Below are 13,433 nucleotides of genomic sequence, written 5' to 3' on the forward strand. Positions count from 1 at the left end.
GCATTTCCTCTGAGCTCACTCGGCGGCTGACGCGGCGCCGCTTCCCTCGGAAGAGGAAGCCTCGCAACAGAGCAGTCGGCGGCAGGCAGGGGGGCGCGGGGCGGCCGCCGTGCCCGGCCAGCGGCGGGGCGAGCAGGGGTGAGGAGGGGGGCAGCGGCGCGGCCCGCGCTGGGGGCGGCCGGGGCGGAGGCCGGGGCGGGGGGTGGCGGCGGCGGCGGGGGCGGGCGCTCCCCGCCCGCGGGGCCGGGCGGCGGCCACCCCCATGGCCCGAGGCCCCGCCGCGCCGCGCCCGTCTACACCCTCAACGTGCGGGTCTTCTGGCCCCTGGTGACCGGTGTCTGCACCGCGCTCCTCTGCCTCTACCAGGCCCTGCGGGGCGGCGCGGCCGGGGAGGGCGCGGCGGAGGCGGGCTCCGTCCCGCTGCTCAAGGGCTCGGCGCTGCTGCTGCTGGGCTGCCTCTTGGCCCGCTGCTACGGCGCGGGGGGCGGCGGCGGCCCCAGGCCCGGCGGGGCCCGTGCGGCGGGGGCGGCGGGGTCGCTGCGCAGCGCCCTGGAGAGCTTCCACGGGCGGCAGCTGCGGCTCTCGCCCCACGTGCTGGGCCACAGCAAGGCGCACGTCGGGCGCGTCGTGGCCGAGCTGGTGCGCGCCGCCAAGGCGCAGGGGCTGCAGCCCGGCCCGCTGGCCCTCAGCCTGCGCGGGGACTTCGTCCGCATCGGCAGCGCCTACGAGCAGCACAAGGTGCGCAGCCCCGACTGCTTCGACATCCTGGTGCCCCTGCGGCTGCCGCCCCACCTGGAGCCCCAGCCGCGCCGCGCCGATGGGCCGGGGCCGCACGGCGCCTTCGTCTGCGGCCTGCGGGCCAGGGCGGGCTGGCCGCGCCGATACCGGCCCTTCGCCGAGGGCTTCTGCGTGGAGCTGCACGGCCGCAGCCACCTCTCCTCGGGGCTGGTGCTGCGCTGGTTCCAGGGCCACCTGCAGCGGTGCCTGGGCGCCGTGCGGTACCGGCTGCAGGAGCGCTGCCGCATCAGCCTCTCGGCCTGCCCCGGGCGCCCGCCCACGCTGCACATCCTGCCCTGCTCCGACTACGTCTGCTGCCACATCTCCATGGCCGTGCGCCTCATCCCCGCCATCCCCCTCGGCGACGCGCTCTACCTCACAGCCCTTCCGCCCGAGGGCCCGCAGGCTGCCCCGGCCCCCGAGGCCCTCTGGGGCCTCAACACCTCGCGGCAGGAGCAGCGGCTGCTGAGCTGGCTGAAGGAGCAGGCCCCGGCCTCCTCCTGCCACCTCAAGTGCCTGCAGATCCTTAAGGGCCTCCGGGACCTCCGTGGGCAGGGCCTGGAGGAGCCCTTCTGCTCCCAGTGGGGCCGGGTGCTCTCCTCCTATGTGCTGAAGACGGCCCTCTTCTCCCTGCTGCTGCAGGGGCCCTTGGAGGCCTGGGACGAGCGGTTCCTGGTGGAGCGGCTGGAGGACCTGGTGCTGTACCTCAGGGACTGCCTGCGCAAGCAGGTGCTGATGCATCTCTTCCTGGGCAACGCCAGCCTCCCGGAGGCCGTGGTGCTGCCCCGGTTCCTCAAGGAAGCCGCCCCTGTGAACTTACTGGCTGCCTTTGATGGGCCCACACTGGACCTGGTTGCCTTCCAGCTGATCAACACCTGGTTCCAGGCCCCACACGTCATCAGGATGTACAGCAGCCCCCGGTACTTGCGACCAGCGCCCACCCTGTGCCGGCATGTCGCTGAGGCCAGGCAGGAGCCGCCGGGAGAGTGAGCCACCGGCCAGGTGAGCCAGCGTCGCCTGCGGACCCTGCCGGGGCGGCGCATGCTCCCAGTCTGCTGATCTGTTGTCAGCCCGCGTCTGTCTGAGGAAGGTGGGACCTGTTTAAATGTGGTTCTGTGGTTTTGTCCCTGACCTGAGAAAACTAGGAAACCAGAGGCCAACACTTAACGGAATTGCAATTCTTGTTTTTTAATCTTGTTGGTTGTTCATGGGAAAATTGTGAAATTTCTGCGGAAGTGCCTTAGTTGGGAAGCGTTGTGTTCAGTCGACTGTTTGCAAAGCTAGATTTAAGAAGCTCAAACTGACATTTCTGGAAATCCATGTTAACTTGTTGTCTTAGTCGCAAAATTGACCTTTTTCTGAGATTCTCTTTTTATGATACAAAATCCATTTGGGATTTAAAAATCCTGTAAAGTGCAAACCTCGCCTCCCCGCCCCCAGTGTATCAAGGTGCACTTAAAATGTGATGAGCGCTCGAGCATGGGTGTTGATCACAGTTTGAGATGCTCAATGACATGTTTTAAATTTCCTGTGTAATTGAATACATTGTGCTGAATAGAAATATAATACGCATGTTAATGTAAAACTAGAATTGGAGAATGGTTTGGGTTGGAAGGGACCTTCAGAGCCCATCCAGTCCAACCCCCCTGCAAGGAGCAGGGACAGCTCCAACCAGATCAGGTTGCTCAGAGCCTCATCCAGCCTGGCCTTGAATGTTTCCAGGGATGGGGCATCCACCCCCTCTCTGGGCAACCTGTGCCAGTGTTCCACCACCCTCAGTGTAAAAAATGTCTTCCTTTTATCTAGTTTAAATCTACTTCCTTCCAGTTTAAAACCATTACCCCTTATCCTTTCACAACAGGCAATGATAAAAAGTTTCTTCCCATCTTTATTACAAGCCCCCTTTAAGTATTGAAAGGCCACAATAAATTGAGGGGAAAAAGCGAAACCTCTCTGTCTGACAATGGAATGAAGAATCTAGTTGCGCGTTTCTGTGTTCAAGTGAAGGTTATACTGAAGGATTGAAATATAGATAAAAGGAAACAAATAGCACTTTATTTTCACAAAGGCCTTTTTAGGATAATTGGCTGCACTAAATACTTGCTGTGGAGGAGGCATTAATATTTTGTTAAACGGATGATGTTTGAATCATTCTGAGGAAAACTTTCTTTTAAGGAAATACTCAGAGGTTTGTTTGTGGGTTCTTGTTGAGATTTATTATCTTTTTTTTTGTCTTTGAGTATTATTTTCTTAGAATTTGCTTTACCTCAAGGACCAACAACAAAAATAAGAAATTCTGGTTTGTTTGTTTGTTTGTTTTTTTTAGAGCAAACCTTAAACTCATCCAAATCTCAGTGCTGTAAGCTGACTGCTGCGCCCTCCTGCTCTCCAGTAAGAGTTTGGTGGGATTTTTGGATGACTGCCTAACCGGTTGTCTGATCGTGGCAGTGTTTTGACCAAATAACATGATGGGATTTTCTAGTGCTGTGCTGTAGCAAATTGTTATCTTATTGTGGGGAGGAGGAAGTGAAATGTTTCTGGGTACTTCAAAATTATTTAGCGTTAATTCATGGTACAGCGGCAGTCGTAGGTTATAGATTTTGGTGTCCTCTAAATATGAACATCAGCCAGATAATTTCCACTTCTTGCCTGGTTATGTGCTGCTCGCTGGAATAACGTGGTGAGTTGTATCGCAGCCAGCTCAGAAAGTGTCCTTAGCTCCCAGGGCAGGTACCTGGTGTACGGAAACCTGATGTGCCCCAGCATGTCAGGAAATGCAGAATTTCAAATCCTTGCTTTATTGGGTCACCTGCTTAAGTATCTGATGTATTAAGACCCAGAATGTGTTGCTGAATTGCTGGCGCTCAGCAAGCCGAGCGTGTGCCTTATTACCCGCTGTGCTGTGTCCTAGGTGAGCCCTCTGAGATGGATTATAAATGACCAAGTGTAACTTTTGGGAAGCTTGAGGACAACTTGGGGTTACCAATATACTCCTCCTCTCCCTGGTGTACCGGTGTGCTTTATTCACAGTTCTATGCATCAGAGCACAAACCAAACATTTTCAAAATCTCTGAAGCTTTATAAATATATATTTTTCTAAATGGAAACACTCCCTAGGCAGATGTTTGCCTACTTCTGTCTGTTTTTTTAACTGCTCTTGCAGTCTTATTTTCAGGTAATTATAGGCTAGGTCACACCCGCAAGTTGGGTTTTTTTAATATGTGAAGCACCGTGCTTCTTTCTACAAATACAAAGAGTGTACTTATAGGTAGTATTGATCAAATGTCCTTTGCACATGGTATTTAAGGATAAGTTTTGATTTTTTTTTGGTGTGTGTTTTGATTTTATTTTTTTTTGTAGTAGACCACGATACATACTATTTTTGCAGACTTGTGTAACTTGATATTTGCAATAAAATGCAATTCTGCAATCAATGCCATTGAATCTTTTGCCCAAAGAAGGACTAGATGACCAGCCCAGGGTATTGCGGCTGCCTGAACTCATGACATGAAAACCCTTTAGCTGTTAATTCTGACATCATAACCACTTCAGTCAGCTGTCAATTGCTTTTCACCACTGTGCATCCCTGTCTGTGAAAGGTGACATTTTCTCTGGGAAAGGATGCACGTTTGGTGTGTATTTAGTATTGCTGTGATAGATGGGAATCTCTAATAGACTTGGTAAGGACTTTCTCCCTAAAATGTCATAACGCCAGGAAAAGACAGTTGCATCAGGAAATGCATGACAAGGTGAGATGGTGGAGAATATAAGTAGTTTAGAAAATGGAAGTTGGGCGCAGGGGTGAGTGAGAATGGTGGTAAACTCTCAAGTGAAGACACACTGCAAACAATCTAAAGGACATGGGGTTAAAATTGGAGGAGAGCTATTGAAAGCAAGGCAAATTTGGAGTGTAGAGAAAAGAGATTTAAGTGGGTTTTGCTTTGACAGTATTACCAAATATTTTCCAAAGTGGTTGAATCCATCAGGGCCGAACAGCGAGGCAAACCCTCAGTTTATTAGCCATCTAGGCAGATCATCAGTGTGAGTTTTTTGCTCAGCAAGGCATTTTTTGGGTTTGTGATGGCTGGTGATGGGAGAAAATGTATGTATTGGCTTTAACCTCAGGCTTGGGCAAGCTTTCTTGAGGAAAGGGAGCTTCCTGCCAGTAAGGCAGTGTGCCTGCAGTTGGTCAGAGGTCTGAGAAAACTTCTTAGACTAACTTGTGGCAGTGTTGTACAACTGAGATATTAAGTCTATATTCTTTATCTGCTATAAAGCATGCATTCATGAATACGATTGACAAAAGGAGTGGATAAAAGTTGTGTTCTGTTACAGTGTTCATCCTATTTCACAACAAACGTGACAGCACTGGTACCTGCAGCGCCCTGGAGCTATTTCAGGGCCTTATCTGCAAGGAGGTGTGCAGGGAACTTGACCTACATGAGTGATGCCCTGGGCCTTTGGCCTTCTCCCTCTTCTCCCAGCCCATGGATACTGTACACAGAACAAGGCTATGAATGCGTGTTTGTTCAGGTTGTAGCTGTTATAATGTGTCATAGATTCAGCATGGTTGCCTCTGCAAGAGAACAAGTTTATTTACAGTACCAAAATGCATATATGTGACTTCATTTTGTATTGAAAAATGCTGTGTATTTCTCAAAGACATTATTATTTCTTCTCTGACCAAATATCTCAAAAACCAAATATCTCAAAAACATTCCTTTTTTGACTTTGAATCCCTGCAGAGTAATGTAAATTGTAAGTGTCTGTTTGCAATGAACATTCTTGGTACAACTATTTTTTGCTGGTTAATAATCAGACCAAAGATTAAACTAAAGTGTTCAGCTGCTACTGTTGGTTTTTTTTTTTTTAAAAAAAAAAAGTGTTAAGAGGCTCAAAGTGTCAGCCCACTTTAATGAAATGTTTGTAAATTCATTTCCTATTTAATATCAAAATACATTTGCACTTTTATTGTCTCCATAAAAAGTTGGTGGTTTTGTTTTAATATTTCATTGTAGTAATAAACAGCTGATTTAAAGTATCTATGCCTCAAGATTTAAATTCCTTGTGACCTTTCTCCAGTAAAAGCTACCTGCAGCCACAAAACTGTGATCAGCAGGTTTCTGTGCTCTTCAGGAGGAGTACTAAAGTGGGAAAACCATGGGAAAGCAGGAAGTCCACGCCTTGGGAGTTGTGCAGAGGGATATGGGAGAAGAGCCAGGAGAGAGACTGGAGCGCAGCTGGCACTGTCTGTGGTGTTGCTGACTTTTGAAAAGGAGCATGTTGGGGTTTGTGGCTGTCTCGCTCAGAGGTTAAGAAGGCATCAGTTCTTGTTTCTCTGGCTCCAGTTTCAGGTCACTGCATAAAATCTGCTTTTTCATCTGCTTAATGAAGAGCTAGGACTTCATCTTAATTTCACAGTATTTGTGTGAGCTTTTCAGCATGGCATGTAGAGACACGTCTCCGTTCCAAACCACATAGGTCGCGCTTCATCAAATATGGAAAAAGTCCTGCTGAAGCCAGCAGGAGTCTTGTGGATGGGCCAGCAAGGTACCTGTCCTTTATTAGTCTTTGATAAGGTGCCAGAGCCGTATGCTCGTGGTTTGTGCTGATGTTCCCTATTAAATAATGAAATAACAGCAAGACCCCCAGCTTTTTAATCGTTAAATCAAAGCTGGGCTGAAAATAACTATCTATCTCCAGATCTTTGTGTGCCTGCCTCTTGTAGCTTCTGTAAGAGGGGCAGCAGTCGCTGGCACAGCGCTGGGGCAGCCCAGCTGGCTAACGGACTTCTCGCTGGCAAAGACTGGAAGAATGTCGTTCCTTTAGTGTCAACACTCAGGCACCCAAGTCGGTGCGCAGGAAGTGTGTTTAGATCTTTACGTCTTTAATAGCATTATCTCATATTAATGGCTTCCTTTACAAGCAATAACCATCCTCTGGTCTCCATTCATTCCCTGCTCTGAAGTATTTCTCTGTTTGAAGCCTGAGTTTCTATTCAGCAGAAAATCATTAAAGAAACATAGGAGTTTCCTTTTGCGATAAATCTGTTAACAAAAAATTAAGTGGCCTAAGGACTTGCATACTTTGTGTTTAAAAAAAAAAAAAAAAAAGCCTGTTTGCATCCAACTCATTGGATAAATTGCTTAAAATCTTTCCATCCCTGTGCAAATACCTCTCTTGTAATGCAGCCAAGGTCAGTAGTGAATTGCTGATTAAGTACTGTTAATGCAAGTTAAAGCTGCCTGGAGGGGAAGAGACTCTTATTTGTGCATCTAATTTTCATAAGGCTCCAAAACAGATCAGACATGAGAAATTTGCTTTTCTAGGCTGGTTTATTTCCTCTGTCACCTCTTTAAAGGTCTATTCAGTCTTCCCCGAGGTAAGTGTCATTGGGGCTGATGATAATTTATTTGAGTGGCCGGCAGAAAAGCAGCCAGCCCTACTTTTGCTGGGCCGATAGCGCTGGGAAGCTGGTGGCTGACAAAGGGGCAAGGACCTACACCCCTGGACCTGCACCCCTTTAAGCATGCGGATTCACCTTCAGTGCTTCCTGATGCTTCAGAGCACAGCACTCTGCTTTCTCAAGGGGTTCTGTGTAGTTCACAACTCCAAAATAAGCAGGATATGGAGGGCTGACTGTACCTAGATCTGCCTGTACATTGTATTACTGTCATGGGTTTCTCAAACATACGGTATGGCTAATTAAGAGACTACCTGTGCTCTCGTGTGTGTGCCTGCAGTGTCCTATTTTAAAAAATGTAACCAAGAACTGGCATATTTGCAACTCCTTTATAAGAGATTCAAAGCACCGTAATACTCAATCAGCACAGAGCTATAGATAACGTATGTTCTGTATCTGTGCAACAGTCTGTTACGATTCCAATAACCATTTACAGGCAAAACGCTTAAAGGTTGTTACAAACGTGTATGCATCAAATGTCATTGTGTACCAGTCCTCTGTGTTAAGGAAGCCTTATTTTTTCCCCTTAAAGGACAGCAATGCTGATGCAGAGACTCAGAAAATTTCTGCGTATTCAAGTTACAGGCATGCATTTCTTCAAACCCCTGGGAATCTTTTTTACTCCCTAAACCCAGGACCAAAGCTGCATACAGAACAATCAGTTCTCGGGGCTGGACTGGATGTAATAAGGGTTTGCTAGTGTTTTCGTGATACTTGTGATAGATAGCTTCTATCCCTGCCACAAAGAGTCCATGCAATGATCTGGGTGGGAAAATGAAAAAGGGAGGTAAGGAATCAAGAAGACAGGAGTGACAGGGATTATGCTGTGAAGGTTACTAGCTATCAAATTAAGGATGAAAAATTACCCTTGTGATGGATTTCTAGTGGAGAAAGTGAGAGAGTTGCTTTGAAGCGTCTCGTTCTACTAGAAACCCGCTAGCTGTAGAAACAGAGGAAGAGCAGTAGCAAAATCCAACAAGATAGCCCACTTCCCACTGCTATTTCAGTCCGTTCCTTCCCAGTTTCAAGTAGGGGAGAAGAGAAACTTGGAGCTGAATTTACTGGCACAGTGTGCTTACTAGCCACGCTTCAGGGGAGGGCAAGGGAGAGAGCAACTCTCGGCTCACTCTTCCAGTATTTTATTCTGTGCGAAATTAAAATGCTGAAATACAATACTCCTATCAAGGGAGGGAGTGCTCGGGAACCATTCGCAAATCTCTCCTGTACTATCCCAGATGACAGTCTGGGATCGCTGGTTTTGAAGAGAAGTCCTGGTTGAAATTCAGCTAGGTTTACGTATGCTGGAAACTGCTCCTGATTTTCCCAATTCCTGCTGGCATGGCACTGCCTGTGCAAGTGAAGCGCTGGAGCAGCAGCGACAGAGGAAATGAGTCATTCTGCTATTTCTGTGGCAAGAGACTTCCCTGTGCTGTACAGTGCATTTAGTGCATTCCTAGGGTTTCTTGGAAATTTGCCTCCTAGGACCACGTTTAGGCATACGAACATCAGTGTACGTTACAGACTTTCACTTGATTTTGAGGTTTGCAGGCTTGGCTTCAGCGAGGAGGTGTTTCCCAGGGTCTTCCTCGAGCTGGTATTCCATGCCGCTGTTAGCTGTGGGTCTGTCTGCTGCCAAAGAGGTGGTTGTATGAGGGTATTAGCGTGTCTTTTGAGCACCTTATTTTGCCATACACGCTTGGAGGCTTGTTTAAGTGTTTCAAAAAGAAGAAACTCGCTAATCATAAGGATTGTGAATCACGGGCACTTCTCCAAAATGTGTTTCTGTACAGAGCCTGTAAGTGTTTTCCCAGAAGCTATTTGAGCTCACCAATTCAGGCCCTACCAAAACTAATGACATCTCCTGAATATTAAAAAAAAGGGGGGAGTGGGTGGGAGAATGGCAGTAGACTCTGATAAACCAATAGACCGATTTCTCCCCTTTTCTTTAAGTGTGGTGTTTTCCAGAGTGCTGCAAGCAGACGTTAAACGGGCTGTGGGTAGGATGGCTGGTTCCAGAGGCACGGTGTGTATGAGGCATTGCCTGGTCAGACAGCATCGGTCCTTTCCTCACTGCTGCCCTGGCAGGTGGATGGCTACCTAAAGTGGACTGGCACTCAGTTGCACCTTCTGCTGCAAGAGTGCAGGAGATTTTGGTAAGAATTTGGCAAATGGTCTGTTTTAAAATCTTGCAGGAGTCTAACTTGTTCAGGAACAAAGCAAGTCTTGGATGCAGCTTTGTATGTGCCTATGGATGAGTTTCTTCTAACAGCCTGTTCATCTCTTGGCTCCTTGAGTGGCTGCCTACCCTGAAGTGCAGAGTCTTTGGGATGTCCTGCACGCTCGCACCTCACTGAGAGCACCAGTTCCAGCAGAGCAGCAGCAATGCACGGGGGCAATGCAACTGTCCCATGACATTTACCCCTCACATTTTACAGGTGCTCCTTAAAATGTTCCCACTTTCAGTATAAAGACATGGTGGGTGCCAAAGTGAGGGAGACTGGTAGCAAAACATGCTGACTTGTGTGGTTTGCTCCTTGGAAATGCTGGTAGTACTCAAAGAAACTGGGCAAATCCAGAGCTTGTGTGAGCAGTGGTATTTTAAATTTACCTCTTGAAATAATTCTCATTACACAAAATGTTTATAGGGCCACATAACGAGCTTTCAATACTCAAATAATTCTTCAAGGAAGAATGGTTATGGTCTTCCAAAATGATCCCTGTGTTAAGTGGCAATTAAGAGCTAATTATAATGAGATGCTGCAGGATAAAATTAGTATCCAACATAGAGCAACAACAGAAACATCCACATAGATAAGCTAGAGGGGAGATGGTGGGAGAACGGGGACAGCAGGGAACGCAGCACCTGCAAGGAGGGGCAGGTGCATCACCTTGGAACAGATGGCGACTAACAGAATGGTCATTAGAAGAGTCAGCCCTCAATGGAAAACGTGACGGCTTTTCTGAGGGCTAACTCTGGGATTTGCATGAACATCTTCGGCCAAAGCTCTCGGGGCTTGCAGCTTTTCTGGATGATGTGGTTAGAGCGCTGCTTCCTGCCTTCCGAAATGTCAGCTGGTGAAAGCGCTGTTCACCCGTCTTAGCAGCTGGAGGGGTACGACGCCTGCTACCTAAAAAAAGGATCATTTCGGTGGTGAAATTCATGTCTATGGCTGATAAAAACCTTTACAGTGAGACTTGCATATCAGAGGGCTCTGCAAGAGCAAGAGTTTGAGTATCTATTTGTCTGACCGCCGTTGGAGTAGCTGCATGTGAAGTGCACAGGTATTTTATCTGAATACAAATTCTTGCTTTCAGTGGTTAGCAAACACAGCTGCCCCAGAAACCTGAGTTGCAGAGCAGAAGTTAATTTTGGGTGGATAATGTGATGCTCTGATTGAACACAAGAGCCTGCACGTACTGGGATACGCTGTCCTGGCTGCTCTGGCACGTCTTTGCCCCTCCAGAGCAGCTAGGGTTTGTTTTCAGCAGATTTTCCCCCTCCGTGATGGGTCTGGGCTTGCAGAGGAGGCAGGCCCTTGCAGCGAAGGGAGCGGACGGATATCTCCCTTCTCCTTCCTGAGCAGTATTTTCATAACCTTGTAGTGGCATCCCAGTGGAACGGGGACAGGATGGCGATCCTGCGCTGGCCGCAACTGCTCCGTTTCTTCCAGTGGGGGAGGAGGCTGGGATGAGATCAGATTTACTTTTTTCCCTTTTCTGCTTGGAAACTTATTTGCGTTGCTAACGAGGTCCCCAGTTCAATGCCCTATAAGGGATGCTGCGGAGAGGGGGACAAGTAAGCTTCCTCCCTTGGGAGAGGGCTAACGCAGCCCTTGACTCATACAAACTGCTTTCTGGAGGTCAGTGGGCGTGCAGTTTGTCACCCGTGATGGCAGGCGGTACTGGCTGAGCTGTGGCACAGTGGGATGAGGTGGCGTGTGGGGCTGGACCCACACCAGGACATTGCTCAGGAGCAGAGACTTCTCCCCCGACGGCACCACTTAACCAGCTGCAAGCTGCTGGGCGCATTATGGGAGGAGGAACGTGATGTGCTGCTCCCCGTGTAACATGGGGAGCAAACCTGAGGTCAAACCTGTTACTGTCTGGTCTATAAGAACAGGTTTCTTCAGTCAGACACCCAGGGGAACACACAGTGGCAAGGAGGAATTTTATCACCTGGATTTGAGCAGACTTTTGCCTCTGAGGTTGGCTCGGACTGTGATGAAGACACATTTACCTTCCAAGTGCGGCGCCGAATCTGAAGGGCAGAGAGCACAGGGTGTTTCTCTGTGTAGTGATTTTGGTTTCCATTAATGTCCGGAGAAGAGATTCCTCGTGAGAAGGAAATTTTAATTTGGAAAGGGCTTGGTTCATGTCTATTGGTTGCATTTAGATGGATTTACAGACTCCCTCTTCAGCAGAGCTGCGTCCTACTAAAACCACTCAGGCTAAACACGTAGGAACGGGGAATAGGGAAAACGAATCGAAAAACAGAAACAGATGGATGAAACTGAGGTCCCTGCGAGGCAGAAATCTTTGTTAATTCCATGTATTTCTCAGCTACAGCACTGCAGTGCTTTAGAATGCAAATTACCCCTTTAACCCACCCCGTTTGCCTCTGCTGAGTAATACAGTATTTTGCACATCTGCTTAATGGGATGGGAAAACCAGATGTAACGGTCTGCTGCTGTGAGGGGACGGTTGGAAATGGAGCCTTTTGTAATAAAAATAGTCCTGCCCTTCTGAACTTGTTGAATCCTGAAGTCGACATGGGCATGTTTTAGCAAATGACGATTTGGTATTTGCAGCTGAATGATCCTAAACTCATCTGCGTAGCTGTTCCTTCACAGCTCAGAAGCGTTTTTATTGCTGTTGATATTGGCTTTTTTTCCAAAAGCTTTGAGCAATCTCTATTTTTCTGGTTTGGTTATTTGTTTCATAATTTAAAAGCTTTTCTCTTACCAGCCATGTTTAAACGGTTTTGGATGACTTTTGCTCCATTTTACAGCTGCACAGCCCCGGGGCTCAGTGAGAAAGCCTTGATGATTTAGTTGAAAAAAGTGTGCTTGACCACATCTGTTTCTGTGTTAACTTACAACTTCAGGCCACTGCTGGAAAGGAGAAAACTGTAAATGCCAGTTCCTCCTCCTCTTTCTAGGTTTGATGCATGTTTTAATGTTCATATGAATAGGAAAGGGAATATTTAAAATTGTGACTTATTAAATCAGCGTGAATCAAAAGAGAAAAGTCGTAGAACAGTTATTCAAACAACTTCCAGGGGTTGAGACTGTTCTTCTGAACAAAGTCATCCATGAGTGTGCAACACAACCAAGACTCTCAGGAATTATCTTACAATTTTATCCTTGAGTCTCAGAGAGACAACCTTGACTGAGTGTGAGACTGAGTTTGCCTTACTCTATAAAGTCACACACTCGGACCTTTTTAGAAGACTTTCTCTTACTTTTTAAGATGGACACTGGAATGTGGATGAATACTTGAGTATCTTTATCTCTAAAGCTATGTCACTTTGAAGACCTTGGTTCTGTCCCCAGTTTTCTCGGCCCCCCTCGCCAGGGTCATGCTGCATCCTCTGGGGCTTGGGAAGCTGCATCTGTAGCTCCCATCCAGCTCCTCTTGGTAGGAATGACCCCGCACCTGGAGTACTGTGTCCAGTTCTGGAGCCCCCAACATAACAAGGACATGGACCAGTTGGAGAAGGTCCAGAGGAGGGCCACGAAGATGATAAGAGGGCTGGAGCACCTTTCCTATGAGGACAGGCTGAGAGAGTTGGGGCTGTTCAGCCCGGAGAAGAGGAGGCTCTGGGGAGACCTGATAGCGGTCTTCCAGTACCTCAAGGGGGCCTACAAGAAAGATGGGGAGAGGCTGTTCAGTAGGGCCTGTTGTGATAGGACAAGGGGTAGTGGTTTTAAAACAGAGGGAGGTAGATTTAGATTGGATATTAGGAAAAAAATTTTTACAATGCGAATTGTAGAACACTGTCCCAGGTCGCCCAGAGAGGTGGTGGATGCCCCATCCCTGGAAACATTCAAGGCCAGGTTGGATGAGGTTCTGAGCAACCTGATCTGGTTGGGGATGTCCCTGCTCCTTGCAGGGGGGTTGGACTAGATGACCTTTGAAGGTCCCTCCGACTCTAGCCATTCTATGATTCTATGATTCTATGACTCTCCTTCTG

At 48.2% G+C, this 13,433-nt stretch overlaps 1 protein-coding gene across 1 annotated transcript; it reads left to right on the plus strand.

Moving 5' to 3' along the window:
- Window positions 1-279: 279 nt before the first annotated feature.
- Window positions 280-5,818, plus strand: ITPRIPL2 (ITPRIP like 2; the record flags this gene model as incomplete). The annotated part of the gene is made up of 1 exon (XM_086760106.1): window positions 280-5,818. A coding segment is annotated over one exon (1,488 nt), but the record flags the coding sequence as incomplete, so codon positions are not given.
- Window positions 5,819-13,433: the final 7,615 nt, after the last annotated feature.

Source organism: Chlamydotis macqueenii, chromosome 15 (genome assembly GCF_036417535.1).
Source record: "Chlamydotis macqueenii isolate bChlMac1 chromosome 15, bChlMac1.mat, whole genome shotgun sequence".
In the NCBI taxonomy this organism is placed as follows: domain Eukaryota; kingdom Metazoa; phylum Chordata; class Aves; order Otidiformes; family Otididae; genus Chlamydotis; species Chlamydotis macqueenii.